Source organism: Prionailurus viverrinus, chromosome A3 (genome assembly GCF_022837055.1).
Source record: "Prionailurus viverrinus isolate Anna chromosome A3, UM_Priviv_1.0, whole genome shotgun sequence".
Lineage (NCBI taxonomy): Eukaryota > Metazoa > Chordata > Mammalia > Carnivora > Felidae > Prionailurus > Prionailurus viverrinus.
In genome coordinates, this window is record NC_062563.1 from 28,082,325 (window position 1) to 28,109,381 (window position 27,057).

General features: G+C 56.1%; 1 protein-coding gene across 1 annotated transcript in view; it reads right to left on the reverse strand.

Annotated features, from left to right (window-relative positions):
* Positions 1-27,057, reverse strand: part of ANGPT4 (angiopoietin 4) — a 47,408-nt gene that overhangs the window by 7,840 nt on the left and 12,511 nt on the right. Inside the window, exons 2-9 of the mRNA XM_047852841.1 lie at positions 16,892-17,047; positions 15,570-15,691; positions 12,821-13,053; positions 10,390-10,505; positions 7,481-7,582; positions 5,827-5,993; positions 1,306-1,436; positions 127-479 (exon numbers count right to left, since the gene is read on the reverse strand). Of these exons, the coding sequence (XP_047708797.1) occupies positions 319-479; positions 1,306-1,436; positions 5,827-5,993; positions 7,481-7,582; positions 10,390-10,505; positions 12,821-13,053; positions 15,570-15,691; positions 16,892-17,047 (1,188 nt within the window). The 3' untranslated portion in view covers positions 127-318. The remainder of the gene's footprint in view (positions 1-126; positions 480-1,305; positions 1,437-5,826; positions 5,994-7,480; positions 7,583-10,389; positions 10,506-12,820; positions 13,054-15,569; positions 15,692-16,891; positions 17,048-27,057) is intronic.

Here is a 27,057-nt window from a genome sequence, read left to right on the forward strand (position 1 = left end):
CTCATTCAGGGTATGGTGACCCTCAAGCTGGCAGGGGACCCCTGCCGGAGACAGAAGGGAAGAGGAAAGAGGGATGCTATAGAGTCAGATCCCCACCCCCACCCCCCCCCCCCCGCTGCCACCCACCGTGTCACAACTTGAGGGGAACAGGGAGGCAGCAGATCCTCTGGACTCCTGGGCAAGGAGGCCTGGCCCAGCGGGGGCCCGGGTGTCCAGGACCATACCCTGGCACTGTGTCCCGTGTTTGGATCCAGCTCGTTCAGGGAATACCGAGTCCCGGCTCTTCCTGTGGGTCCAGCGTCCGGGTGTCGCTGCTCATTAGACGCCCACGGGACGCACCATCATGCGGGTGGCCCGCAGCGAGTAGCTGGGGCCTTGAAAGTAGTGCCAGCGGATGCCGTTGAGCTTGCGCACGTGATGGCGAGCCGGGTAGTAGATACCATTGAGATTTGAGAGGCCGCAGGCATCAAACCACCATCCTGGTGGAGGGAGAGGAAGACGCTTTGGGGAGGTAGGGGCCAGCCAGGGGCCCGAGGGCAGCCCTCTACCCCGGGGACCGATCAGGGCCGCTGCCTCCTCCAGGGAGCCAGCTGGCAAGAGATGGACAGGGCGGGAGGGGCACCGGGGTGGGAGGGAGAGTCCCGGACCTTCCGCTCAGCCCGTGGCCTCTGGGGGACGGCACCTTGATGGTCCCTGAGCTTGTGTCCGTCTCTCTGCGGGGCTCTGGTGTCTCTGTCTCTCTCCCTTTGGTCTCTGTTGCCCTGCCTTTCGGGGTCTGTCTCTCACACAGCGTGTCCGTCTGTCTTTCTGTGGTCTGCACATCGTCTTTCCATCTCTCCCTCTGGACTTCTGTTCCCGTGGGACTCTCTGTGTTCACTGCTCTGTGTCTCTATGTCCTGATGTCTCTCTTATCTCTGTCTCTGTGTCCCAGGAGGTCTCTCCTACTCACCCCATCTCCTGCTTTCTGACCTGTGTCCCCCACGCCCAGGAGCACTGCCTGAGCCGGGCATTGGTGGGGAGCTGCCCCTCTTGTCCCTCTGCCCACGTCTCCCCATCTTGGTCCTGCTCGGCCTGGGGGGGGGAGTGGGTTCTCAGGCCTGGGGTTGGGACCCCACCCCCCAGTCTCAGGCGAAAACTGGTGGTGCCTGTGTCAGGATGAGGCAAGACCCTGAGGGAACCTTGAGGACTTGGTGGGGGAAGGGGTGGATAGGGCACAGCCAGGCCCGCCCAGGGGTGGGGAGGAAATGGGGGTGTCCAGCCAAGTGAGCCTGTGGGTGAGCGGGGCTTGAGCCCACTGGCACCCACCTCCAGACAGCATCTGGGCACACTTGCAGAGGCAGTTGTCATTGTCTGCATCACGGGTGCTGAAGTTGGTGCCTTGCAGGACCAGGCTGCTCTGGCGCCCTGCTGAGCCGCTGTATCCGCTCAGAGAAAGCCTGGAGGCCACCGGGAGGTGGTGATGGGAGAGGGGTCCAGAGTGAGGATGGGGCTGGTTAAAGAACGACCTCCCCCAGGAGGCTTGGTCCTAGGCGGGGGCACCTCTCCGGTTGTTCTGGGGTGAGGGGCGCCCCAGCCTAGGGTGCTTCGGCCATCCCTGCCCCTGGATTACCCTCCCTGCCTGCTGCCTCCCCGGGAGCAGAGCACCCACTGTGGGCCAGGCCTCCCTCATCTCACGGACCCCGAGTCTCGGCCAAGAGTGAGAGGGATCAAAATAACGATGAGAATGAAGGTGATGGCTAACGTTTTTTTTGAATGGCTACTAGGCCCTGGGCATCGTTCCAAGTGCTTCACGTGGGTTAACTCATTCTTGCTCAGTCCTCGCAACACCCTATTGGTTCCAGTTTACAGATGAAGAAACAGAGCCCAAGAACCTGAGGAGCCTGCCCCGGGCCTCAGAACGGAAGAGGGTGAGAGCCAGATGCCAGCCCGGTGTGGCCTGCCTTGGGAGCTGCGTGCATTTCCCTCGCCAGCTGACCGCCCTGCCACCTTCAGGTAAGCCTTCCCTGACCACACCAGCCCACACGGCTCTGTGCCCCGGGGCAGCCCCAGCCCTGTGACTTGCGCATCCGCAGCCCGCTGGGGAGGGTTTCTATTTCTCTGCCAGGCTGTGAGATCCTCTTGGGCATGTCCGGGCCTGCATGGTGATTACGACCGTGAGCTCTGGGGGACAGAATGCCTAGGTTCGAATCCCCGCTCTGCCATTCTCCGGCGGCATGACCTCGGGCAGCCTGCGTCACCTGTCAGCTTCAGCTTCGTCATCTGCTAAAATGCTAATAACGGTAATCTTAACAGTGGCGCCCTGGTCTGGTTATTGCGGTCCCATGACTTCGGCGTGTGATGAGTGCAGAGCAGGGCGGGCACGCAGTAAATACTCAGCACGTTGAGGGCTGGCTGTCATGTGTCCCTGCGTTCCCAGCCCTTGGCATGTGGCTGGCGTGGGCTCCTGCTCAGCCTGGTTGGAGAGATGGACACCAGGGGCGGCCAGGGAAGCTCAGGGAAGCTCTGGTTCCCCTAGGGCAGGGCCTGGGAGATGCCCCCCTGTGGGATCAGGAGGAAATGTGGGGCTTGGGCACGTGGCCTGGCTCGGTCCCTGCACCTCCCACCATGGGCTCTGCCTGTCTGTGGTGAGGCAGGGGCATGGCCCTCGGGGCCAGATGCTCTAACCGTGAAGCTCTAACTGTGCCCTTAAACATGCAACCCAGGGCTCGCCTGACTGGTGTTGTAGCCCCCCGCCCCCCAGAAAGAGGGCCATCTGGCCAGGGCTCTCGGGGGTGGGGACAGACAGGTTGGCCCATGGCTTCATATAGTCCCAGCTTCTCTTTGTGGCTATTAGAGGCTCCCCTTGAGGCTTCAGCGATGTCAGTTCAAGGTCAGGCTTGGGGCTCTGGCTGAGGTTTGGGGTGACATTCAGTCTGAGCTGGGTCGAATCGGGGCTGGACAAAGCCGATGGGCCTCACGGGGGTTACGCCAGCAGCACTGGCCTCCCTACTGTCTCCAAGTCCTCAGCTCAGTCTCTGCCTCCCTTCCCCTCCCCCGTGGGCGCCAGAATGGGGATCTTGTGACCCCCGGGGAATTCTCAAGTCGGAGACCAGGATGCCCCATGTGACTCAGTGCTGAGACACATCTCAAACATCTGCATGGCTCAAGCCTGGGGAACCCAAACACACAGGCCTCCGGGTATCCCCAAGTTAGGCACACAAGGTGTGTTTTCCACGTGTCCGTGGATCTGTGGGTGGGTCTGTGCATCTACAGTTGCGAGCGTTTGGATGCTGTTGTTCATGCCTGCGCGCATATGTGTGTGTGTGTTCTGAGTCTGTGTATCAGTATCTATGGTGGAATCTGCCTTTGTGTCTGGAATTGCGCGTGTGTTACCTGTGAGGGCTTCTGCAAAGCACCGCTGCACGTGTGTCTGTGCTTGCTTGTGTAGCGATGCGCTTGTGTGAGTCTGTGCGCTCTGTAGGCCTACGTGTGTGCCCCAGAGGTGTGGCGAGCCCCTCCACATGTGCACGTATGTCTGTGCCCGCCCTTGCGTATCTCTGTCTGTATCTCACACTTGTAATCAGATCTGGGTGTGTGGGCACCTCTGGGGGGCATGTGCCTGTGCCTTGGCCGTGCCTCCTGCTTCCTCCCTCCCTGTGGGCCACTTCCTCTTGTAGGCTTATGCATGTGCCTTAGTCAGGCTCTAGAAGGCCCTCATTATTGTGTCTGACAAATAAGGGTGGCCTTCCCGCCCCTGATGCCTATGCTCTTCTGCCTCTGGGCTTCCCTGTGGGGATCCTCCCCACCTCAGCCGCCAGCTGACCCTACGGTGGGGGTACAGGGACCAGCATCTGTTCTGTCACTCTCCCCTTGGCTCTTCTCTGGCAGTTTCCACATCTCCCTCTGTTTTCTAGGATCTCCGTGCCGCCCCCCCCACCACCTTTGTTCCCCCCCAGACTCCCAAGCCTTTCCTGAAAGAGCAGGGAGTCTTCCTTATGATCTTGAAAGAGACTTGCTCAGGTTTGGGGTACCCGTGGCCAGCTGGATGGAAGGAACCCCCTCTCTGCCTTTTTTCAAAACATCCCCACTGCCTGGGGGTGCCCTTCCTATACTCTCTTTGTCTGGAGGATGCCCACCCTTTATAGGCATTACCTCCTCCAAGGAGTCCTCCCTGTTCGCACAAGCATCTCTATGCCCCTGTGTGTTCCCCACAGGCAGCTACTGTCTTCCCGGGAGTGTGGGACTGCCTGTGGACGTGCTCACCCCCAGACACACAGGACCCACGACTGTGAACGAAGCAACGGGGATAGGAACAGCAGTGAACTCACACAGAGCAGGCGCGCCAAGTGTGTGAACAGCTGCCTCGGGGTCAGCAATTATATTCTTTGCTGAGCATTTACTAAGTACCAGGCACTGTGTTAATGCTCGGTGTGCAGTGTCTCATTTGAGCTTCAGAGCACTTTGAATAAGGTAGGTACACCTAGGGCACCCATTTTACAGATGAGAAAGTGGAGGCATTTCTTCGGGATCACTGAGCGAGATAGGGAATGGAGTCAGGACTTAAGCCTTGGCTTTAGTGGCTTGACTAGGAGTCGGCAGCGTGTTGTGGTTACTCCCTGGTCAGCTCGAGGAGTAGCGGGGAGGGGACCATCCAGCTTAGCCCTTGCCTCGCCCAGACCCAGGGCATGGTTCATTCAGCTCTGAACCTGGCTGTTTAAGGAGGACTCTTATCAGATTGGGGTGGGTCCCGTAAGGAGGATGTCAGAACAACTTAGCTGGAGGATCCAGGGCGTCTAATAAGAAGAGAAAGGAGTGGGTGGAGCATAGTATCGAAAAGCTCCCTGAGATGGAATTAGACCTAAAGTGCAGGAAGACGGAGAATCATCCGATTCCTTTGGAGGAAGTGACTTCCCCTGTCAGTGGAGGCATCCCAGCCTGGCTGGCTGGTGGCTGGGGCATATGTGCTAGCATCACATGAAGCCCCAGGCGACAGGTGACGTCCTTTGCAGACTTGTGAGTGGGAGTCTATGATTTCAATCCTGTCCTGGTTCAAAGATAGCCAGGACCCAGTCGTATCTTCAAGAACCCTGAGTTTCTCAGAGAGGCAACATCATGTAGTAGAAGCACCCTGGGTGTCGGTAGCAGAGAGACCTGAGTTCAAATCTAAGCTCTACCTAACTTGTAACTTGGGGCAGGATACTTAAGCTGTGTGCCTCGGTTTCCACATCAGTAAAGCAGGTGCGGCAATGCTTACCTCAGCGTGTGGTGGGAGGGTTAAATGGAGTAATATGCCTGGAACAGAGTAGGTGCTCAGTAAGTGCTCATTTCTTTTCCGAAATAGAGCCAAGAACCGAGCCGAGGGAGGTGTGGGAGACCTTGATGATTTCACATTACGCTCATATTTAAGCCCATCCCGCAGTTAAGAAGCGGAAGTCCAGACAAGCCAGAACATTGACTTGCCCAAATTGACAAAGCGAGCTGGAACAGAGCCAGAAGGAGCTCAGGTTCCCTGATTCGTAGCCCAGGGACCTTTCTACCTTACCCCACGGCATGGGACAGGCTGGGCTCCCCGCTCTGGGCCTCAGGAATATGGCTGCCTCGGGGTGACTGACCTGAGAAGGCCCTTTCCTGCTCCTGGGATGGCAGCGTCAGCGACAGTCTCTCCACCCCACCCAGTGGTCGGGACGTGCTGAGTGTTAACCGGCCGCCTCCAGATCCCGTGACGTGTGCCCAAATGGGGGACAGATGGTAGGAACAGGAGACGCCCAGGGATTGACCCTTGGTGCGGACTCTACAGCCACTAGCCCGGGACCCCAGCCCGCCCACCAGCCTGGGCCCCGAGCCCACCTGTACAGCTGTCCCTCGCTGCCCAGCTGGAAATGCTCATACTGAGCGTAGGCCTCGTTGCCTTCCCAGTCTTGCAGCTCCACACGCAGGGAGTAGGCTGTCCGGCCGGTGAGCTGGTGCATCACCTCATTGCCCAGCCAGTGCTCCCCTGCCGGGTCGCCGAAGCCCTGTGGGGAGCGAAGGGTGGGGGTGGGCTTCATGCTGCGATGGGAGGCTGTGCCCCTGGCCGAGGAGCTGGGCTGGGCCGGGCTCCAGGGCCACTTAATCCAAAACCACTTTGCCTAATGACCAAGTCCACAAAGTACAGTGTGGGCAGGCCTGGGGATGGGAGTTCTCCACCTCCTAGAGCAAAAAAAAAAAAAAACAACCCAAGATTTTTGTAAAACTGGGTAAATTCTGTTAAAAATAATTGAAATCACATTTCTGTGGAGTTTCAGAACAGGCAAAATGAATCCGTCGTGCTAGAAGTCAGAATGGCAACTAGCTTTTGGGGGAGTATTGACTGGGGCACGAGGAGGCACAGGGGGGCACCAGAGGGGCTTCTGTGGTGCTGGCAGTGCTGTATATCCAGCTTTGAATGGTGGGCACGTCGGTGAACACATAGGCAAAAACCCACTGAGTATCTTCCACTTTTAAGATTTGTGCACTTAGCTGCATGTGTGTTGGGCCGCAACAAAACATTAAAAGATTTTAATCGGGGGCATAAATTGTAGAGCGACCTTTGTTGGGTGGCATGGCAACTCCTGCAAAATTTCAACAACACAGAAATGCAAAGCTAAGCGCGTTAGTGTCCCAGGGTGATGAGAAACCTGTCCTCGGCCCGAATAATAATTCAGCACCAAGGACAGGGGCACACCTAAACCCCACTCCCCACTTCGGTCCTGCCTCGCTGCCGATTAGTCTGTTAGTATTCAGTGCCCTTGTGTATTTCTGTGTCTGAGCATCCCCTTTCTTTTTTGCCATTTTAATACTTGTTTAAAACTCAGTTGGCTCAAGGACACTCATCTCTTAATTTGGTATTTATTTTTAAGTGTTGGTTGAATGAACAGTGCGCAGCCACGACTAATGATATTGTTGCATTTCCACATACCTTCTTCTATTTCTTTTGCCTGTGGAAACTTTAAGAGCTTTTAAGCCAGCTTGCCAAAAGTTCTTTACTCAAAAGTTAATTTACAACTTGGAAGACACGAGGGCACTACTTCTCATCTTGTAAAACGCACTGGGTCTTTGAGCCAGCAATTCCACATTAAAGAATCTCTCCTGAAAATGTGATTATATATGTGTGCAAAGATAAAGACATTCATTTAAGCAACGCAGTCAGGGGTAGGCAGGGGAGACTACTTTTTTCTGTTCCATTTTTGTATTCTTAAAGCAAATTTTTTTAAAGCAATATGTATGTATAATCTTTACACAAATAAAAAAAAATAAAGTTAAACTTTTATTTTTAGGATAGATGTCAGAACCCGCAAAGAGAAGGTTCAATTTCAGGTGAGGGAGTCCCTGACAGTGAATGTGCACTAGGAAAATCTGTTTGAAGGTGGTTGGTTTTAGGTGGGTTGATTCCCCCCCGGGGAGGGTTGAAGGCAAACCAGTGCCCTGCCTACAACCCCCCTGCCCCAGTTTCAGGGCTGAAAAGCCCCTTCAGCAGTGTTACCTGTTTGTAATCTCTCCAGTTCCGCTGGAAATTCACACTGCCATTCTCACGGCGCTGGATGAGAGTCCACCCGCCTCCATTGGCCTCCATGTCACAGAACACCTGGAAGGAATTGGGTGGTAGTGGTGGTGGTGGGGGGGGGGGCGGAGTTGGAAGCCCTTGGAAGATGTCAGAAGCAGCTCTGGACCAGCCCCATTTTGATTTGGCTGACAGTTTCACAGAGCAACAGGTGAGCCTGGTGGTCAAGGGCATCAGAAATATCCAGGTTCACATTTCCCACTTAGTGTCATCATTTTTTCTAAAGTCGTGGACAAGTGATGTCCTCTCAGAGCCTTCCTTTCCTCGTTTGTAAAATGTAAGTGTTAAGACCTTAGCCTCTTTGTGCCTCAGTTTCTCACCTGCAAGTTGGCTTGACGCAAGAACTATGTATAATGAGTCATCCAAAGGAAAGAGTCTGGGCATATTGGGAACTAAGTAAATGGAGGCTTTTCCCCCGCTATTATTGCGAGGTTGTGGTGAGGATTAAATGCTGACAGGCGTAACATGCTTGGCACACGGCGTAGACTCAGGAAATGTTATTACATTCAGCGGGCAAATGTTTTCTGAGCACCTGCTATATACCAAGCTCCATTCAAAGTATGGGAGGTGCCAGTATGGATAAGACAGAAAGAGTCTTTCTCTCAAAGAGCTCACCATCCATCATAATCTCTTCTTTCAGCCTAATCTTTGTTCGTATTATTCTTCCAGCCGGTTCAGTACATGTTCAATGTTCAGTGAAGACACATTTGGTCCCTGGTCCCATACTAGGTGACAGAGACGCGTCAGAGATCAATCAACCCTCAGGGCTGGCTTGGTCTGGAGGATATGCCTGGCTGCTATGATGGGGCAGGCAGACTATTGGTTATGAACATTTGGGCAGCCACAAGAAGAGCTCCTAAGAAGGAGTCACTGGGCAACCCCGGAAGGCTTCTCAGAGGAGGTAGCCTTGGAACAGGGCTTTGGATGATGATGTGACAGGCAGACAAGTGGAAATGGCAGTGGAGGGAGCGGCTCTGAGAAAGTAGAAGCCTGCTCAGGGAGAGGAGACAGTGGCATTTGTTGTGGGAGTAGCAGAGGGTACAGTAAGGGAAACTGAGGTCCAGAGAGGAGAAGGGGCTTTCTCGAGGCAAGTGAGACTAAATTACGCTGAGGTCTGAGCCCAGCTCTTTTGCCTCACAGAATTTCACCATAGCTGAATTTCCTATAGAGTGAACCTAATTTCATATAGAATATTTACTTAAAAAGTAGTGTCCCTTAAAAAAAAAACACTTAAATACTGAAATGAAATGTATTTCGGAAGGAAATCTTATCAGTACCACAAATCGAACACTAGTAACACTTGCTTTTAGTCAAATAATTGTAAAAATAAATGTAACGAAAACATGAAATTCTAGCTAGACATCGAGGGCCTGATCTCTTCGTTAAAAGAGGAGTTTAGGGGCGCCTGGGTGGCGCAGTCGGTTGAGCGTCCGACTTCAGCCAGGTCACGATCTCGCGGTCCGTGAGTTCGAGCCCCGAGTCGGGCTCTGGGCTGATGGCTCAGAGCCTGGAGCCTGTTTCCGATTCTGTGTCTCCCTCTCTCTCTGCCCCTCCCCCGTTCATGCTCTGTCTCTCTCTGTCCCAAAAATAAATAAAAAACGTTGAAAAAAAATTAAAAAAAAAAAAAGAGGAGTTTAGCAGGTGTGTGTGAAGTGCTAAAGACGGCCTGGAAACAAACATATATAAATATATATAATATATATATATTATAGGAAGTCAAAGAAAATTGAAAAGGGAGTTAGGAAGTGCAAAGACTGACTACTTGTTCTCCATACTCTTTTACTTCTGGGCCTGGCTTCCAAACCCTCCCTCCTGATACCCACACTTCCCCTTGACCCCTCATCCATCTCATAAGTGGACCTCCAAAGCCCAGGGCAACATTCACTGAAGACACTCACTGGAGATGGTGGGGTCTCTATTGGCCCTGGTTCCTCATTTCCCATGTGCAGCAGAGCCCCCACACCTGCATTCAACTGGACTATATGTAAATGAGAAATAAACCTCTTTGTGGGGCGCTTGGGTGACTCAGTCAGTTAAGCGCCCGACTTCCGCTCAGGTCATGATCTCACGGTTTGTGGGTTTGAGCCCCACCCCGGGCTCCGTGCGGACAGCTCAGAGCCTGGAGCCTGCTTCGGATTCTGTGTCTCCCTCGGTCTCTGCCCCTCCCCCACCCCGCTCGCTCTCGCTCTCTCTCTCAAAAATAAACATTAAAAAAATTTTTTTTGAACTAGAAATAAACTTCTTTGTGTTAAGCCCCTGGATTTTCAACATTTGTTTGCTGTTTCAGCCAGCATTACCTTTTTTTTTCAATTAAAATTTTTTTTGATGTTTGTTTATTTTTGAGAGGGGGGGGGGGACAGAGTGCGAACGGGGACGTGGCAGAGAGAGAGAGAGGGAGACACAGAATCCGAAGCAGGCTCCAGGTTCCGAGCTGTCCGCACAGAGCCCGACGTGGGGCTTGAACTCAAAACTGTGAGATCGTGACCTGAGCTGAAGTCAGATGCTTATAACCAGCTGAGCCACCCAGGCGCCCCACAGCCAGCATGACCTTAACCAACACAGAACTTTTTTCTTCCATTCCAACTAAAAGCGTCTCTGGAGAAGATGCAGAAGGATGTACTTCCAACACTGGGAACTTCTGCTTTAACCCCCACATTCTGACCTCTGACTCCCTTGGAAGCTCCCGAAGGTAGGGTCACCCCACTTTCTCTGGTATCTCAGATGTCGGACAAGGCCTGAAGCTGACTGGGGCGGGGGGAGGCGGTGACCTGTCGGGGAGCCCCTTGGCTCAACACCCTCTGCTAGCCTCAGCCCCCAGGGAGTCCCCTAACCTTCCTGGGCTCCGTCATATTGGCCACGTGGATGGTGTAGACGCCACTGGCGTTGGCCCCGAAGCGTTGGATCTCTGCACAGTCCTGGAACACCTGCTCAGCTGCCCTCACGGAGGCTGCAATGTGACAAACGCAAAAGCAATTGGAGGTAAGCTAAGGAGAGAGGGAAGGGGCAGGTGAGCCCTACTTCCTGCCGGGTTCCGGGTTGGGAGATGCTGGGGACAGGGAGAGGTATCAGACCTGAGAAAGTTTCCTAGAGGAGGTGAGCGAGCTGGGGTCTGGATAAGGAGCAGGATCACCTAGGAGAAGGGGAAAATGTTCCAGGCAGAGGGAACAGCGCGTGTGGGGGCTCCAAGGTGGGAACAGTCCTGGCGTGTGCCAGGGATGGGGTGGTGTGGGAAACTGGTGGAGGCAGGGAGGCGAAATGACCCACACCATGAGACCAGAGCTGAGCCAGAGAGAGCTCTGGCTGTCTGACGAACTTGACGGGAGCAGGGCGAGGCTGGCACAGGGACGTTCAGAGAGGAACGAGAAATGAGGTTGAGTTTCAGCAGGCGCCAGGTCAGCCTCGGATGCCAGGGTGAGGAAGGAACCCAGACTGTGCGGAGGAAGAGGGCTCCGGCTAAAGCGTGGAACGGAGACTGCAGGGGATAAGACTCAAAACAGGGAGGCCGCAGATGAGGCTGCTAGGGTCTTCCGGGAGAGGTAACTGGGGTCGGAACCCCGGTGAGGCACGTCCCCCTCAACCGAGGGCTAAGGGAAAGGTAACTGGGTCAAGGGCACACAGCTGGGGGCATGGGCAGAGCCTTCCCTCTCTCTAGGTCTTACGAAGGAGTCCTTAGAGTGCCCTTCGGTAGGAAGCACAACCCCACGGTGCCCTTCTCTGGTGACAGCAGGGCAGGGGCACGGGGCGTTTGGGCAAAGGGTGCCTGAGGCCAGGCGCCCAGCACAACCTCCTACCCAGCCTGGCGAGCAGACACGGGATCACAGCTGGAGACTGGGTTAGCGGTGAGCCTGCGGGCAGAGGCGCCGGGCCCGGGCCTGCATCTGGGGCTGAGCTACAACAGACCCACTCGTGGGACTAATTTAGGCAGTGTCACTGCCAGGGCTATGGCACAAGCCAGTGATGCGTTCGGGTCCCTCCATATCTCGTGGTTTGGAAGGACTCCACTTTTGCCCGTGGCTTCCTTGGGGCCTCACATCCCTCAAACCCAGCAGGGCCTGCCCCACTTAGAGCCCTGGTGCCATCCTCTGGCCCTAAATCGCTGCCAGCCTTAGTGCCTGGAACGCGTCACTCCGGCTGGATTCCTTGTGCCTTAAAGGCTTCCCGGCCTCCTGCCGTGCTGATCCTGCAAGGAGTAGAAACACGTTCCTCCTGGGGCGCCTGGGTGGCGCAGTCGGTTGAGCGTCCGACTTCAGCCAGGTCACGATCTCACGGTCCGTGGGTTCGAGCCCTGCGTCGGGCTCTGGGCTGATGGCTCAGAGCCTGGAGCCTGTTTCGGATTCTGTGTCTCCCTCTCTCTCTGCCCCTCCCCCGTTCATGCTCTGTCTCTCTCTGTCCCAAAAATAAATAAAAAATGTTGAAAAAAAATTAAAAAAAAAAAAAAAAGAAACACGTTCCTCCGTCTTTCCCTCCCACCCAGCCGTTCTCCACTGCCCAGTTCCAACTGAGCTTCCCAAAACATAGTCCCGCTGGGTGTAAAAACCTTCCCACGGCTCCTGACTGTCCTCAGGTTGGTGTTCTTTCTCCTCAGCCCTGCCTTTTAGGTCTTCTGTGGTCTGGAAATGTCAGCTGCATTGCTGGCACACAGTGGGTGCTCAGTTAGGGTTCTGCTGACTGAGTGACTCAAGCTGAAACCAGCAAGGCCTCGGCCACCCCAAGCGGGCCCCCTCAGAAGGAGTCAGTGAGAACCGACCCCGGCCTTGATCTCCCCTCTCAGCAGCCAGGGCCAGAGATGCCTCCTCACTTCTGTGGGGCTCTCCTGGGTTTAGGGACGAGGGCAACAGGGCGAGAGAAGGCCTTGGGGAACACTGAGTCCAATCTCTCCACTCTACAAGTAGGGAAACTGAGGCTGGGGGAAGGGTGGGGCAAGACGAAGCAAGGGAGGGTGTCGGGTGGATCCTGGAACCCAAACTTATGCGTCTGGGTCGGGGGGACTCCTTATTGTTATCACTTTCACAAATAGATGGCGAAACTGAGGCCAAGAGAGGGACATGCCCAAGGTCACTCATGGAGTTAGGGGGTGGCGTCTGCATTGGCTCCTCCTAGGACTCCTCGTTGTTAGAATTCGTTGTCGTTTCTATCTCCCAGGTGCCGGGAGAGGGGACGGGCCTCGCCCGCAGTGGCTTCCAGCGAAGCGGGAGGGTAAGCGGGATCTCCCTCCCCTCCCCTGCCCTCCTCCCGCACCGCACCAGGCGCCCCCTCGCTCACCCGGGCCCTGGGCCACGACGCGCACCAGGCGCTGCACGGACTCCAGCAGTTGGCGCTGTTGGCGCTGCAGGAGGCTGGAGTTGCTGCTGGCGGCGCGCAGGCTGCGCTCCAGGCCCGCGAGGGCGCCGCTCTGGCGGCCCAGCAGCCGCCGCAGCCGCTCCTTCTCGCCGCGGAGAGAAGCCAGCTCCGCCTGCTGTTGCGTCTCCAGGGCCTGCACCCTCGTCTCCAGCGCGCTGCGGGGCGGGGGGCGCACGCGCGTCAGCCCGCTGTCCCCACCACGCGGTCACACTCGAGGGCTCGTCCCCGGGGCCCCGGGGGCGGGGGGCACTCCCCTAACAGATCGGTAAGGAGGCTCAGAGAGGTGGGACGCCTGCCCAGAGTTACACAGCCCCGGGGAGGTGGGGGGCCGGGGGGGGGGGGGGGGAGGGCGGGGCGGGGACGTGCCCACCGGTAGCAGAGAGCGAGGAGGGGAGGAAAGAGAGACCGGAGACCTGGCTCTGGAAGAAGATGGATGGATCGGGGTCCATAGAAGAAAGGGGTGGTGGTGGCGGGGGCGCCTGTGCGGCTCAGTCCTTAAGCCCCTGACTCTTGATCTCTGCTCAGGTCACGATCACCGGGTTCCTGGGATCCAGCCCCTCGTGGGGCTCTGCACTGCGCTGGAGCCTGCTTGAGATTCCCTCTCTCTCCCTGTCTGTCTGCCCCTCCCCTGCTCTCTCTCTCAAAATAAAGAAATAAATACGAAATAAAATTGAAATAAAGAGAGAGAGAGAGAGAGGTGGGGGTGGAAGGATGTGCCAGGAATAATAGCTTTGATATCAAAGCTTTTGATATCAATGCCAGCCTTGATAAGGATGTCCTTATCAAGTCCACAGTATGCCTGCCCTTTGACCTAGCAGTCCGCTCCCAGGAGATAACCTCTAGGGAGCATGGGCAGGAGTGCCCCTTGGGGGATCGGTTATAATAGAGAAAAACGAAGGGCCTGAATGCCCAGCAGCCAGGGCTGGCTGAGCCTGTGCTGTCTCCGCGTCCCTGGAAATGCTCTGGGGGCAGAGCGCATCTGGGCGGAATTGGAAAGATGCCCAGGACCTGAGCAGGACTGCGCTCTGGACACGAGTGCCTCTCGTCCAGCCCCATGTGTGGGTGACCAAACAGAGGAAGGACAAAGGTATTGCTGTAAATGCAGAGGGAGACCCGCGAACTTATAGGAAAAGGCTTAGAGAGGCACGTGGAAGGACACGGTGGTGCCTGTGTTTGCAGAGAAAGTGAAAGAAAATCCACGAAGCGTTGTTGCTCCTGCCGAGCGAGCGAGCGAGCTGGCGAGCGGGCTGGAGTGGATGGTGATGGAGAGGAGGAAGAGGGGAGGCGGGTGGGGGGAACCGACTTTCCCTTTCATTTTATACGGGTCTCTATTGCCTGACGATATAATAAGCGCGGAGCATTTTTGGCACGGGTTTAAAAAAAAAAAAGACGAGTTTTAAGAAAAGAAAAATGCTTTTGACTCAACTCTTCCACTTCTGGCATTTTCGCCTGCAGGCTGGCTCACGTGTGTGTGTGTGCAGCGAGGTACAGGGACATTATTCACCGCCTCACGTTGAAGAGTAGAAAAAGACAGGAAACAACAACCTTACTGCCCGTTCGCTGGGGACGCCGGGAAAATTAGGGTGGGCACAGCCATGGGGTGGAAGGTTATCCAGTTGGAGAAAAGAACAAGCAACATGCAGTGATGGAATGGCTTCCGGGTGGGTGGGTCGCTGGCTAAGGGATGGGGATGGGAGGGAGACGTTCTCCTATCTGTAAGGTTACGCCAACCCATTCTCCAGACTAGCACAATGAGTCTAGCCGAGGCAGAAGGAATTCCCCCCCCCCCCCAACCCCAAAGTATGCCGTAGGAAGAGGAAAAAAAACGGGGGCACACTCGGGTTCTAGAAATTTAGCTGTCTCCATGGGCCAATAGCATATTGGCGCTATCCTCCCTCTACACGGATTTCTAGACAGTGCCGATTCAGACTGTCCCAGTCCCTGGCCTGCCCCACCTTGGAGTGGCGGAGTAGGAATAAGAAGGTGGACAAACTAGCATTAGCTGTACGCAGATCAGAGAGACCCAGATGAGCCTTAGGTCCTTATTGTGACCGGCGTGCGAGCAACTGTAACCCTGTAACATCTCCCCCTGTACAGAAGGGGGTGGCTGCGTCAGCGTGTGGGTTTTGCCTCCTCCGGCACCCTGACCTTGACAGTTTTTCTCCACTCAGCTAGAAACCAAGATGAAATCAGCCTCAGGTGCCAGTTTCTCTGCCGAAGGAAGGAAGGAAGGAAGGGAGAAGGAAAGGAAAAAAAGGAAGGAACGGAGTAAGAATCAGGGCGTCCTGAGCCCCCAGGGAAATGCCTGTCTCCCGTCTCCACCCAGGGGTGCCTGCTGGGCCCCCAGCCCAACCTCAGCCCAGCCCCAGGGCCCACCTTTTCTCCCAGCTTCAGTCTGGACTCCAACTCTGGTTTCCGTCCTTACCCCAGTTCTGGCTCCAGCCCGAGCCGCCCAAGTGTTCCCTCATGTCAGTCCTAACCCAGGGACCCCAGCTCTGGCCCCCGCCCCTGTCCAAGGTACTAGCCCAAGTCCAGCTTCCAACCCTGGCCCCCACCCGGGCCCGGGCCCCGGCCCCGGCGCCCACCCTGGGTCCCAACCCCACGTGGGTCCCGGGCTGGCCCTCGCCCCCCAGCCCTGTCCCCGGCCCCGTGCCAGGATGCTGGTGCCCACTTGTTGCGGCCCTGCAGCCGGTGCAGCTCGTGACCCTGCAGTAGCAGCTGTTTCTCCAGCTTGTTGGTGGACAGCGAAGTCTCCAGGAGCTGGATCTCCATTCGCGACGTCTGGTTCAGGACCTGTCCCGGCAAACAGGAAGGGGTAGGGGGCTGCGCGAGCCCTGTGGGAACGCGCCTCGGCCGCCGTCCACCTGCCCGGGGGCTCTGCCATTCCAGAAACTCGCTGACCTATTTCTATCCTCCCTGCAGTTAGTTTCTACGGTCGCTCACTCGCTCACTCACAGGCCCTGAGTTTATGATCTGCCTTCTGAGTTTGCTCTTCCCCATCACTGCACATGACAGTTCCGTTCTTCTGGCTGCTCAGGCCCCAGGAGGAGTCGCCCTTGAGCACCCCCTCCCCACCCCAATCTAATCTATCACCAAGTCCTGTCAGATCCACCTTCCAGATGGCCATCATGGCCTTCAGTGCCCCGAGCTGTCGTCTGCCCCCAGTGCCTCTCTCTGAACCCTTGCCCACCCCTCTCCCCCTGGTCGTTCCAGCCACACTGACCACCCTGATGTTCCTGGAGCTTGCCGGCCCCGTCCCACCACTGGGCCTACTCTGAGTAAGCCTGGCTCCCATCCTACCTTCTCCGCAGTGCCTTCCTGGCTTCACCGGCTAAACTCGCAAGCCATCCCTGCACCCTAGCGTGCCCTCCCTCTCTCCTGCCCAGGCTGTTTTCTCCTGGACACGGTCACCCCCTGACACGTGCAAGTTATTCTTCCTGTTCATTTCCCTGGTGGTCATTGGAAAGGGAGGTCCACAAGGGTCGGGATGCATGCCTGTTTCATTTACTGCTATAACCCGGAACCGGGCATCTCCAACAGTGCCTGCACATAGTAGGGATTCAACGGACACATGCCTATTTGTCATTCGATCTTTTTATCCATTCACTTACTCACCCTCCCGTTTATGTGTTTGCTCCCTCCCTCCCCTTCCGTTGCTCTTGAGGTTGAGTGAATTGTTTATTAGCCATCTCTCCCCGGGAGCCCTCTGAGCCCCCTGAGGGCTCATCCCAGTGCCCAGCGCAGACCTGGAGTGTCCCTGGAGTCACAGAGGCAGAAAGCACCACACCCGGTGTCTGCCCCCAGGGCTCGTGGCCTGGTGCTCATGTAATCGGGTCATCAGGGAAGGGGCCCAGGGTGCTACAGGCCCAGAGGAGGCCCAGACCTGAGCCAGGGATAGAGGCCGAGGCAAGATGACCTGGGCTGTGAGCCGGCCCGTCTGGCCACAGCCTCCCCCCGCCCCCTCCCCCCACACCACCTGCTCGCCCTCCATACCTGAGCCTCCACATCAGTCAGCTTGCGGGTCTGGGCCGTGGTCTGGTTCAAGAGGCTGGTGCCTAGCTCCAGCATGGTGGCCGTCTGGTTCTGGACCATGTGCTGTTGGACCTGTGCCAGCTCTGACCTCAAGTTCATCTGGATGTACCTTTCTAGCTGTGGGGAGACCGTGGGCCGGGGTCATGGGTAAGGGCTGGAGGAAGGCTCTTGTCCCTTCCTGCATCTCCATGAAGGGCAAAGAGCAACCAGGGGAGGCCTCTCTGCCAGGCCGGGCCACCCTAACCTCTCACCTGGACCATCCCAGTAGCTTCCTCCCTGGCCTCTCTCCCTCTGTCCTGGTCCCATGCACAAGCCATCCTCTACTCAGCAGCCAGAGGCATCTTGTTAAACCTAAGTCAAATTGAAATCCTCCTCTGCTAGAAAGAAACCCTCTCAGAATTCCTATCTTAGAGGAAAAGCCAAAGTCCTCCCTATGATTTCAGCTTCCTCCATGATCCAGCCTTCTGTTCCCGCTCTGATTTCATCTCCCAGTCCTCTCCCTCACTCTTCTCCAGATCACTGGCCTCTGTGACATCCCTCCAACACAGCAAGCATACCCCTGCCTCAGGGCCTTTGCACATGCCGTTCCCTCTGCCTGGAAACTCCCTCCATCTCATCCCCATCTGCATGCCTCACTCCCTCGTGTCATTTCAGGTCTCTTCCTACCACTTACGACTCCCCGACTTTGTATTACATATTTATCTGTCAGTTGTCTGCTTTACCCTTGGAATGTCAATTCCATGAAGCTGGAGACTTGGTCTTCCTCAACCTTTATCTCTGTGTTTAGCACAACGCTTAGCGCACAGTAGGCGCTCAATAAATGTGTGTTCAATGAATTGATAGAAAAAGGGGAGCTACAAGGGTCAGAGAATAGCCCCCAATGTCATGCCCATTACCCAGCCATCAGGGAGTGGGGATGTATCCTTCCCTGCAGGAGAGTTTGCAGGTCTATCCATCAAGCTGGACTTTTCTATTTTCTGCTCCCCTCCATCTGCCAAATGGGCTGAACCGGACAGTCTCCAAGGGTTCTCGCAGCTAGGATGTTCTGGGATCCCACGGGCTAATCTCTTTCCCAAGAGCAGTTGAAGCTGGTCTGGCATGAGACCAGGATCAAGCTGCAAAGGTGAACAGCGTGTTCTCAGGGCTCGGTGCCCGCAGGCAGAGAGCTGGCGCCCCTCCTCTATTCTCTCTCCATTCTGCACACATCCTGGCCTCTGGCCATCATCCCTACCCCCTGGCCCTGGCTGCGTCCCTTGCCCTCTCACTTAGTCTTCCAGGAGGTCTGGCAGGGCAGCTCCCAGGATCCCTGGGAAGACAGGCATTCCCCAGGGAGGGGTGGTGACCTTGGCTGCAGTGGGGGCAGGCAGGCTCTGGCTGCTTCCTCCTCGGTCTCTTCTCCCCTCTTGCATCTTAACAGTCTGCCCTTTTCCCTGCTCCCCAGCCCCCTGCCGCCCCCCTCTCCTGCTCTCCCCGCCTTCCCAATCCCCCCTCCCCACTGTGATTTTGGAGTGCGTGCCCTTGTAGTGCAACATCAGATCCTGGAGGGGGCGCACGTGGGTGATGCTGTCAATGACTACAGCAGGGCTTCTCAAAGTGTGGCCCTTGGAGCTTGTTAAAAATGCAAATTTCTAGGTCCCACCCCAGACCTACCGAGTCAGACACTCTGGGGTGGCGCCCAGCCGCCCAGGTGAATCTGCTGCTCAAGTGTGAGAAGCGGGGTGGCAGTCACAAAAGGGACTGAGGACCAGGGAGACGGGCACATGGGAGCCTCTCAAGTCTTCGTCATATTGGCCCGTTCCTTCCTTCCCTGCATCATCAGCACCCCACCCCCACCCCGCCCCGCCCCACTGTTCCCTGTAACACACAAGCGTGATCCAACCGCTTCCATCTAAAAACAAATTCTTGACCCCACAGTCCCTCCAACTGCGTCTCCAATTTCTCCGGTCCCCTCAACAGCAAAACTTCTTCAACAAGCTCCTCCGTTTCCTTGCCTCCATGACCACCCGCGCCTCTAAAAACGTTAACAATGTTATTATGGTGTGCATACAAGAAAGCTTAAGGAATAGTATAAGGCAGTCTGTGTATTTGCCATGTTCAAGAAAAACAAATATAACCCAGACTGTAGAATTCGGTGCTCTCTGCCCTCCCTCCCCCTTCCCTCCTTAACCCGCCTGGTCATCGTCTCCTGGATGGAGGGACCCTTCCATGGCCTCTGACTCTCCCCCTCAGCAGCAGTTAGCCCAGATGGCCACACCCGCGTTCTGGAAACACTTTCCAGATGCTCCTTTCTCCTAGCTGTCCTCCTATCCGTGGTCACCCCCGCTCTGCCCCCTCCTTTACCAGGCTTCTACATGTTGGGGGCTCTCAGCCCAGTTCTGGGCCTTAGTCTCTCTGCATGTTCTCTCCCTAGGTCATGGGTCCTTAGTGGGGGCCACAGGGTCTGCAAAGAGAATTCAGGGGGGCCCACGAACTTTGCTAACCTGTAAGTAAAATTTGGCATTTCCTTCGATGACGAACGTGGGCCACAAACCATAGCACTCTTAGCTCATCCCGCCCCTCCATTAACCCCTAGAAATCACCAATATTTCCATACCACAGTGCAGGCGGTACAGCATCTTAAATTCTGTTTCTGCTCATCGGGACCTCAGAATGACGGACATCCTCGGACCCACCACTGGACAAAGCTACAACCGTAGCACAGATCTAATATTGAGTATTTTGACCGCAATGGCAAGATCGCTGGGCGTTCGGACGCTTTTATTTTATGCATTGAAAAGTATCGCTCTGGGGGCGCCTGGGTGGCTCAGTCGGTTGAGCGTCCGACTTCACCTCAGGTCATGATCTCACGGTCTGTGAGTTCGAGCCCCGCGTCGGGCTCTGTGCTGATGGCTCAGAGCCTGGAGCCTGCTTCGGAGTCTGTGTCTCCCTCTCTCTCTCTGTCCCTCCCCTGCTCATGCTCTGTCTCTGTCTCTCTCAAAACTAAATAAACATTAAAAAAAATTAAAAATAAACAAACAAACAAATAAATAAATAAATAAAGTATCGCTCTGCAAAGGGATCCGTTAGCTTCACCCAAGACCAGATGTCAAAGCGGACGGGGCCCCAGGAGCCTCAGTGCCTGCTGCAGGTGCTCTGGCTGGGCCCGGGACGGTCACGTGCCAACGACACTGGCTCCGTCTCCCCTCCAGACTTCTCCCCTCCGTGTGCCACCAGCTCACCGTCCCCATGTGGGCTTCTAACGAGCATCTCAAGCAAAAACACCCGCCATGGAACCCTCGGTCCCTCAGCCCCCACTGCCCTGTCTCGGCATCCCCCACCACTCCCCTCTGCAAGCCAGGCCCCCCGCCCCCCGCCCCCCTTCGCCATCTTTCCCATCTTGGCAGCTGGCCTCAAACCCAGACCTCCTCCTCCTCGCTTCTCTTTTTCTCGTCTGCTGCAGTCAGTCCCCTAGTGGGTTCTGGCTACCACGATCCCAATGCGAGTTTGGAATCTGCTCGCTTCCCCACCGGTCAGCTTCCCCGCCTTGCCTCTATCGCCTGGGATTGCTGATGCATGGCTGCTGGGGCACCCCAGAGTGCTGGGGCACTCTCCCACGAGTCACAGACCTCGGGGACCCTGGTTTCAAACGGAGACGACCAGACCCTGAGCTTCAGCTCCAGGCAGATAAAGAGCCAGTTCAGACTTTCTCGGGAGTCTCCCCTCAAGCCTCTCATTTGCAGACGGACAAACTGAGGCCCGGAAGACTGGCCCAAGGTCACAACCTGGTGGTCTAGGTTCCCTGACTCCTGGCCCAGGGCCTTCTTCGGGCCTGCAGAGCTGAGCTGGGGACTCAGGGTAGCTTGGGGTCATCTCAAGTGACAGGAGTTCCCTAAGTACCCGCACTGGTCCCACACTTGTCCTGTGGCTGCGAGTGGCTGGGTGGGGCAAAGGCCACCCACAGCTGGGGCCCATCACCCAATTTACCACACCCGCCCACCAGCATGGGTCCTAGGATGGGTAATGTGGGCCAGATGGGCCCATTATGGCCATGCTGGACTCTGGTGAGTAATGTTGGCATGTGTGGTGGGGACTGGGTCTGGTCTAGGGCCCAGGCACAGGCTGGAAGGATGGGGGAGGGGTCCCAATGAAGGAGCCCCCCCACCCACGTCCCCCCATAGGATTGGACCTGCCTCTTCCTTGTCACCCTCATGCTGCAGATTCTCAGGGTTGAGATGGGGGGGCAGGGGCCTGACCTGCCACCACCTCTCCAGCCTGCAAAGGGGCTGATCTCTGGCCTTCGGGCTATCAACCCTCTCCCTTCGGCCCCGGGTTTGAGTTTTGGCTCTATGACACTCCGACTGTGGGTCTTTAGTACTCGAGGGCTACGTGCCTCTGAGCCTCACTTCATTGATCTCTGACACGAGGACAGGAAACCTTGCTCCTTGTTGGGGAGAGGGCGGCTGAAAAGGGACTCGAGGGAAAGGAAAGGAGTTTAGACGGGCAGGGGGCCGGTTGAGGAAGGAGGGTATTCTGGACAGGCCACAGATGAGCATCGAAACGGATGAACAGTCTTCGTGGCCCAGGAGGTCCCCTCAAGCCTGCTTTTCTCTCACATCGTTTACATAAGAAAAGACTGCAGCTGGGGAATGGATAAGCAACCATGGTCCGTCCATCCAGTGGACTCAACTCAACAAAGAAAAGAAAGGAGTTAGTGATCCACACAATAATAAGACTCAAAGAGAGTCTGCAGGATTCCATTTATGTGACCTTCTGGAAAAGCCAGAATCCGTGGTGTTGCCAAGGACTGGGTCTGTGGTGGGAACGGACAGCGAAGGGTCATAGGGGAACTTTCTGGGGGTGTTGGCAATGTTCTGTGTCATGACTGAGCGTGTATATTTGTCAGTGCTCACAGAAACGCCCCGGGTGGCTCAGTCCGTTGAGCGCCTGACTCTCGGTTTCGGCCCCGGTCGTGATCTCAGGGTTCACGAGATCGAGCCCCGCATCGGGCTCTGGCTGGCAGTGTGGAGCCTGCTTGGGATTCTCCCTCTCCCTCTCTCCGCCCCTCCCCTGCTCAATCTCCCTCTTGCTCTCTCTCTCTCTCTCTCTCTCAAAATAAATAAATAACAAGCGTAAATAAACATTAAAAAAAAAACACAACAAAACCTGTAGGTTAGAGGTAAAAAAACACACACAGTAAAAAACCCGCCAAACCAGATTCTATAAAATAGCCCATGTAAGAGTATGTATTATAACGACAAATATATTTTCTTACGCTAATCCCTCAACCCTCGGAGTGTCATTTGTGTATCCACTCAGGGTTTTTTTTTTTTTTTTAAGTTTATTTTTATTTATTTTGAGAGAGAGAGACAGAGAGAGTGTGCTGACTGGGGAGGGGCAGAGAGAGAGGCAGAGAGAAGAGAGAGCATTCCAAGCAGGCTCTGGGCTGTCACTCTAGAGCTCGGCGTGGGGCTTGATCTCATGACCTGTGAGATCATGACCTGAGCTGAAAGCAAGAGTTGGACGCTTCACTGACTGAGCCCCCCAGGCGCGCCCCCCACCCCCACCCCACTCAGGAATTTCTTGAGCACCTATTATGTGCTAGGCGCTGCACTAGGGACTGGGAAATCAAGAGTGAACGGAATTGGCAAGTTTTCTGATTCCAGGGCAGTTCCACAAACTCATTCGTTAAATTCCAATAGTGATGAGTGCCATACAGGGAAATGTGACACGGTAGTGAGTGGGGTCGGGGGCAAGTGTGGCCAGAGTGGCAGGGAAACCCTCACCGGAGGGAGCTGCCTGAGCTGAGAGGGTGCGAAGGAGCCAGCTGTGGGAAAGACAGGAGGACGGGAGTTCTAGACGAAGGGAAAGGCAAATGCAAACGCTCTAAGACGTGAGTGTGTCTGGTGTATTTGAGAATCAGGGAGAAGATCAATACCGGTGATAGGCCCTGCCTGTCTCTTCCTTGGAAAATGGCACGTAGGGTTCATATTTGGAAAGAGCGTTTTGTCAACTACGGATAGAAACCAACGAGGGAAGAGTAGTTAGTGTATCGTATCAGACGAGCCTGGGTTCGCATCAAAACTCTTAGCTTAGGGGCTGTGTGACCTTGGGCGGATACCTCTACCTGTCTGGGCCTGTCCTCTAGAATGGGGATGATCATGGCTCCTATCTCTGGGTCGCAGGGAAGATTCCTGGCGCTATCTACGTAAAGCGCCTGAGATGCTGTTATTTAATGTATTAACGCAGGAACACTATGCGATTGCATCGCAAATCCGTTTTTTAAAAAACTCGGAATCTAGGGGCGCCTGGGTGGCTCAGCCGGTTAAACGTCTGTCTTCGGCTCGGGTCATGATCTTGCGGTCCGTGAGTTCGAGCCCCATGTCCGGGTCTGTGCTCAAGGCGTTAGCCTCCTTTGCAAATCCGTGCATTTAATTCCGTGTTTGAAATAATCTTTTTTCTGAGAGAGGCTCCAGAGCTTTGATGGATGCCGGAGAGACGGAGGGTGCAGGCCTCTGAAAATCCCTCCTCCCTGGTGCCCGCCCCCCCCCCCCCCCCCCGGTGGACCATCCGCTCCAAGAGGGCGGGGGCCTCACCTGCCTTTTCTTCTGGAGGCTGGAAGGGTGTCTGGCGATTCTCAGGTGCCCCACGGATATTCGTTTCGTTGAACGAACGGACGGATTCGAACACCTCCCCTCCTGGAAGAATTAGCTTTGAGATACACGGCACCAGATGGTTCTATGCTGCAGCCGCTGGGAAACGGAGCAACAGGTGAGGAAAGAAACGCGCTCACAAAAAATGAAGTCCAGCCCAAGCTGCCGAATGGGCTTGTCGCCTGCAGCCTTTGTGCCTCCGTTTCCCCCATCTACAGGTGGGGGTGACGGTGCCACTCTGTGGGGTTGAGGTGACAAGGGGTGGAGGTGGAGGTGCTTGGAGTGTGTCCGGTCAAGGATGCTGGGGAAGGCGGGGAGGTCAGCAGGGCAGAGCCCACGGTCATGACCCCCGTTGGCTGAAGCCACACTGGAGAGGGTGGCTGGGGTCCCCACCACATTTGTGGGACCCTCTGGGAGTCAAGAGCATCTCTTCACAGCGTCTAGCTCTGGATCACTGCAGGTGGGACCTCATCAAGAGGGTGCGGGCCTGGCCCCCCGGGTGGGAAGAACGAACACCGGAGGAGAAAGAGACTTGGCAGGAATCCCTCCAGGGGCTGGCAAAGCTCCTAGCACGAGAACTCGAGGCTCTGGGTTTAAATCCCAACGTCTCCACTAACCGGCTGCAGGACCTGAGTCCGGCATCTTTGCTCCAAGCCTCGATTTCCTTAGCTGTCAGATGGGGCCCCAGGGGGCCCCAGGGCACATGAACCCATTCTTTTGGGGATTAGTGCAAAGGACACTTGGATAAAGATCCAGAGGGGGACGCCTGGCACGGAGCAGGTGTCCCCTGCATCACCCCTGAAGAGGTTCTGGAAAGTTCATCTGGCTTTAACGGTACCTGTTTTCTGCGGGCCTGGAGAGGGCCTCTGTTTTATACCCAGCTGTGAGGCCTCCTGGAGGTGTGGTCTCTCAGAGTCTCCGTTTCCCCAGCTGTAAGATGGGCACAGTAGTAGGGACTAGACCCACCGTTAGTCAGATTTTGTTACTTAATGCATGAATGCCACAGCAATACACGACTGTATTGCCAACCTGTTGGAAAAAAATTTGGTATCTGCAGCTCAAGGCGTTTGCTCCTTGCGGTTGTCGCGGGGTTCAACGGGACCGCGGCTGTTCAGTGAGGCCGCGCCTGGCGCATGCCGGGTGCACAGTAACTTTGGCAATTGTTATTGTTGTTGCTGCTGGGACGGCTGTAAGTTCTGCCACACAACTCCGCCTGCAGCGCAGGCCGGGGCTGGCACGCCTTGGAAAGCCGAGGCTCTGTCCTGGCGTAGAACGTTTGTCCTGGCCTCTGGTCCCTCTGTCCTTTGCTGGTGGGACTTTGCCAGGAGTGAGAGTGGGGGCAGACGTTGCGGGCCCTTGGGGGATGGCGGTTGTCCTGGTAACTCCTTGTGGCACCCCATGATGGCCAGGTGTGCTTGGGCGCCTTAGAGATAGCCTCTTAGCGGGGCGCCCGGGCGGCTCAGTCGGTTAAGCATCCGACTCTTGGTTTCGGCTCGGGTCACGATCTCGTGGTTCGTGAGTTCGAGCTCTGCACCGGGTTCTGCACTGATGGTGCAGAGCCTGTTTGGGATTCTCTCTCTTCTTCTCTCTCTGTTCCTCCCCCCCACTAAATAAATACATAAAACTTAAAAAACAAAAAAAGAAAAAAAGAAATAGCCCCTCATCCCCTGCATGAGGCTCTGCCATTGATCCCATTTTATGGATAAGCAAATGAAGGCTCAGACACAGAGTGGCTTCCCTGAGGTCCCCCATCAAGCTGGCAGATCCTAGATTCCTACCCAGGTCTGCTGATTTTGGAGACCAGAAGGTCAGGTCCAGTGGGCACAGGAGGGTCAGGGCAGGAGCTAAGCAGGTGGAAGCCGTGTCCCCCTCACCCCACGCGGGACGGGGTTTTAGCCTTCCAGCCAGTGAGCCCAGAGACCGGGTGAGCCCAGATGTTGGCTTCTGCCTGTTGCCTGCGTTTCTGGGTCCCCTGCCCAGGCTTGTGCCTGAGTCAGACCGAAGGAGAACCAGGGGTTTCCGCGAGCTGGGGTGGTGTCGAGGTACAGAAAGGCCAAGGATTCCCCCCAAAACAACCCCCATGAAACCACAATGAGGCAGCGGGGAGCACGGTTTCTGGTCTCTGCTCCCCAGCTCCGAGCTCCGTGGCTTTGGGTAAATGATTTCATCTCTGAGCTAACACCATCCTTCTAATGGCTCAGGCCCGACCCCTTGGAAACCTTCTTCCCTCCCCCTTCACCCCTCCCCCACATCCAATCTGTGGTCTCTACTCTGGGGCCATGTGCAGAATCCGACCACTTTCCCTCCCCCAGCCCCGTCACTTCCACCCCTCGAAGCCTCCCCAGCCCCCATCATCTCTTGTGGGCTTCCCAGCCGCCCCCCGCCTCCCCGCCACCCCCCACCCAGGCTGTGCCTTCAGCTTCTGCACATGCTCCCCAGGCCCAGTCCGTGCCCCACACAGCAGCCAGAGAGAACCCAGCACACCTAAGCCTGGTCATAGCACCTTCTGCTCCAGACTCTGCTGTCCCTTAGAGCCCAGGCTTTTTGGTAAATTCCTTTCCAGGAGAGAAGAAACAAAGTCTTTGGAAACGGGCAAAACTGCCCCATAGAGCAGGGTCCAAACTGCGCCGCACTGGAGGTGGGGTGGGAATTAGGGCAAAGCCAGCCAGGCTGAAACCAGGCTCCAGGGTGCAGGGCGGGGGAAATCAGAGCCCGGCCTGATGATGAAGGGGGAAGCAGCCCCCCTCCCCCCCCACAGGGACCCAAGCCTGGGCGGGAGGGATATGGGAGCTCAAAAGACCAGCAGGGACCACACAGCCAGCCCTGTTTCCCACAAGGGGAAACTGAGGCCCCGATCTGGAAAGCCATTTGTAGGAGGCTGCACACAGGAGCTGGTGGCCCAGTGTGGCCGGCCCCGTGAAAATCTGGAAGAACAGGACTCGGACAGCTTTGCGCGCGTGTTTCCATTTAGATGTAAATTTTTGTACTTTAAAATTTTTTGGGAACGGGTGACGTGAGCACATGGTTCGGAAGTCCAAGGAATCAGAGGCTGTGGAGCGCTAACCCAGACCTGCCCCGGTCCCCGTCCCCACGGGCCACTGAAGGATGTGCTGGGTTTACTTCCAGGGACACGACGCGTGTGCCAGCGGTGAGTGTGCTCACACCGCCCCCCCTTCTCCCCCCAGCCCTTCTTTGGCTAACACAAGGTCAGCGCCCCATTCCGCACCTTGCTGCTTCTCACGCAGCGTCAACCTTGGAGGTCACTCCACATTCAGCCCGACAGACCGGCCTCGCTGCTTTAATAGCCACATGGGATTCTGTCTGTGGCCGTCACTCTTTGCCCAGCGGGTCCCCAATAGCTGAGCTCATTTCCAGCTACGGCCATCACACCAGGGCTGCTGGGAATATGCTCGCCCACGTGTCACTTAGCTCTCCCGCAAGGCTGCGTCAGGGATAAACCCCTTGACGCAGAACTGCCTAGTTCAGGGGTGTGTACCC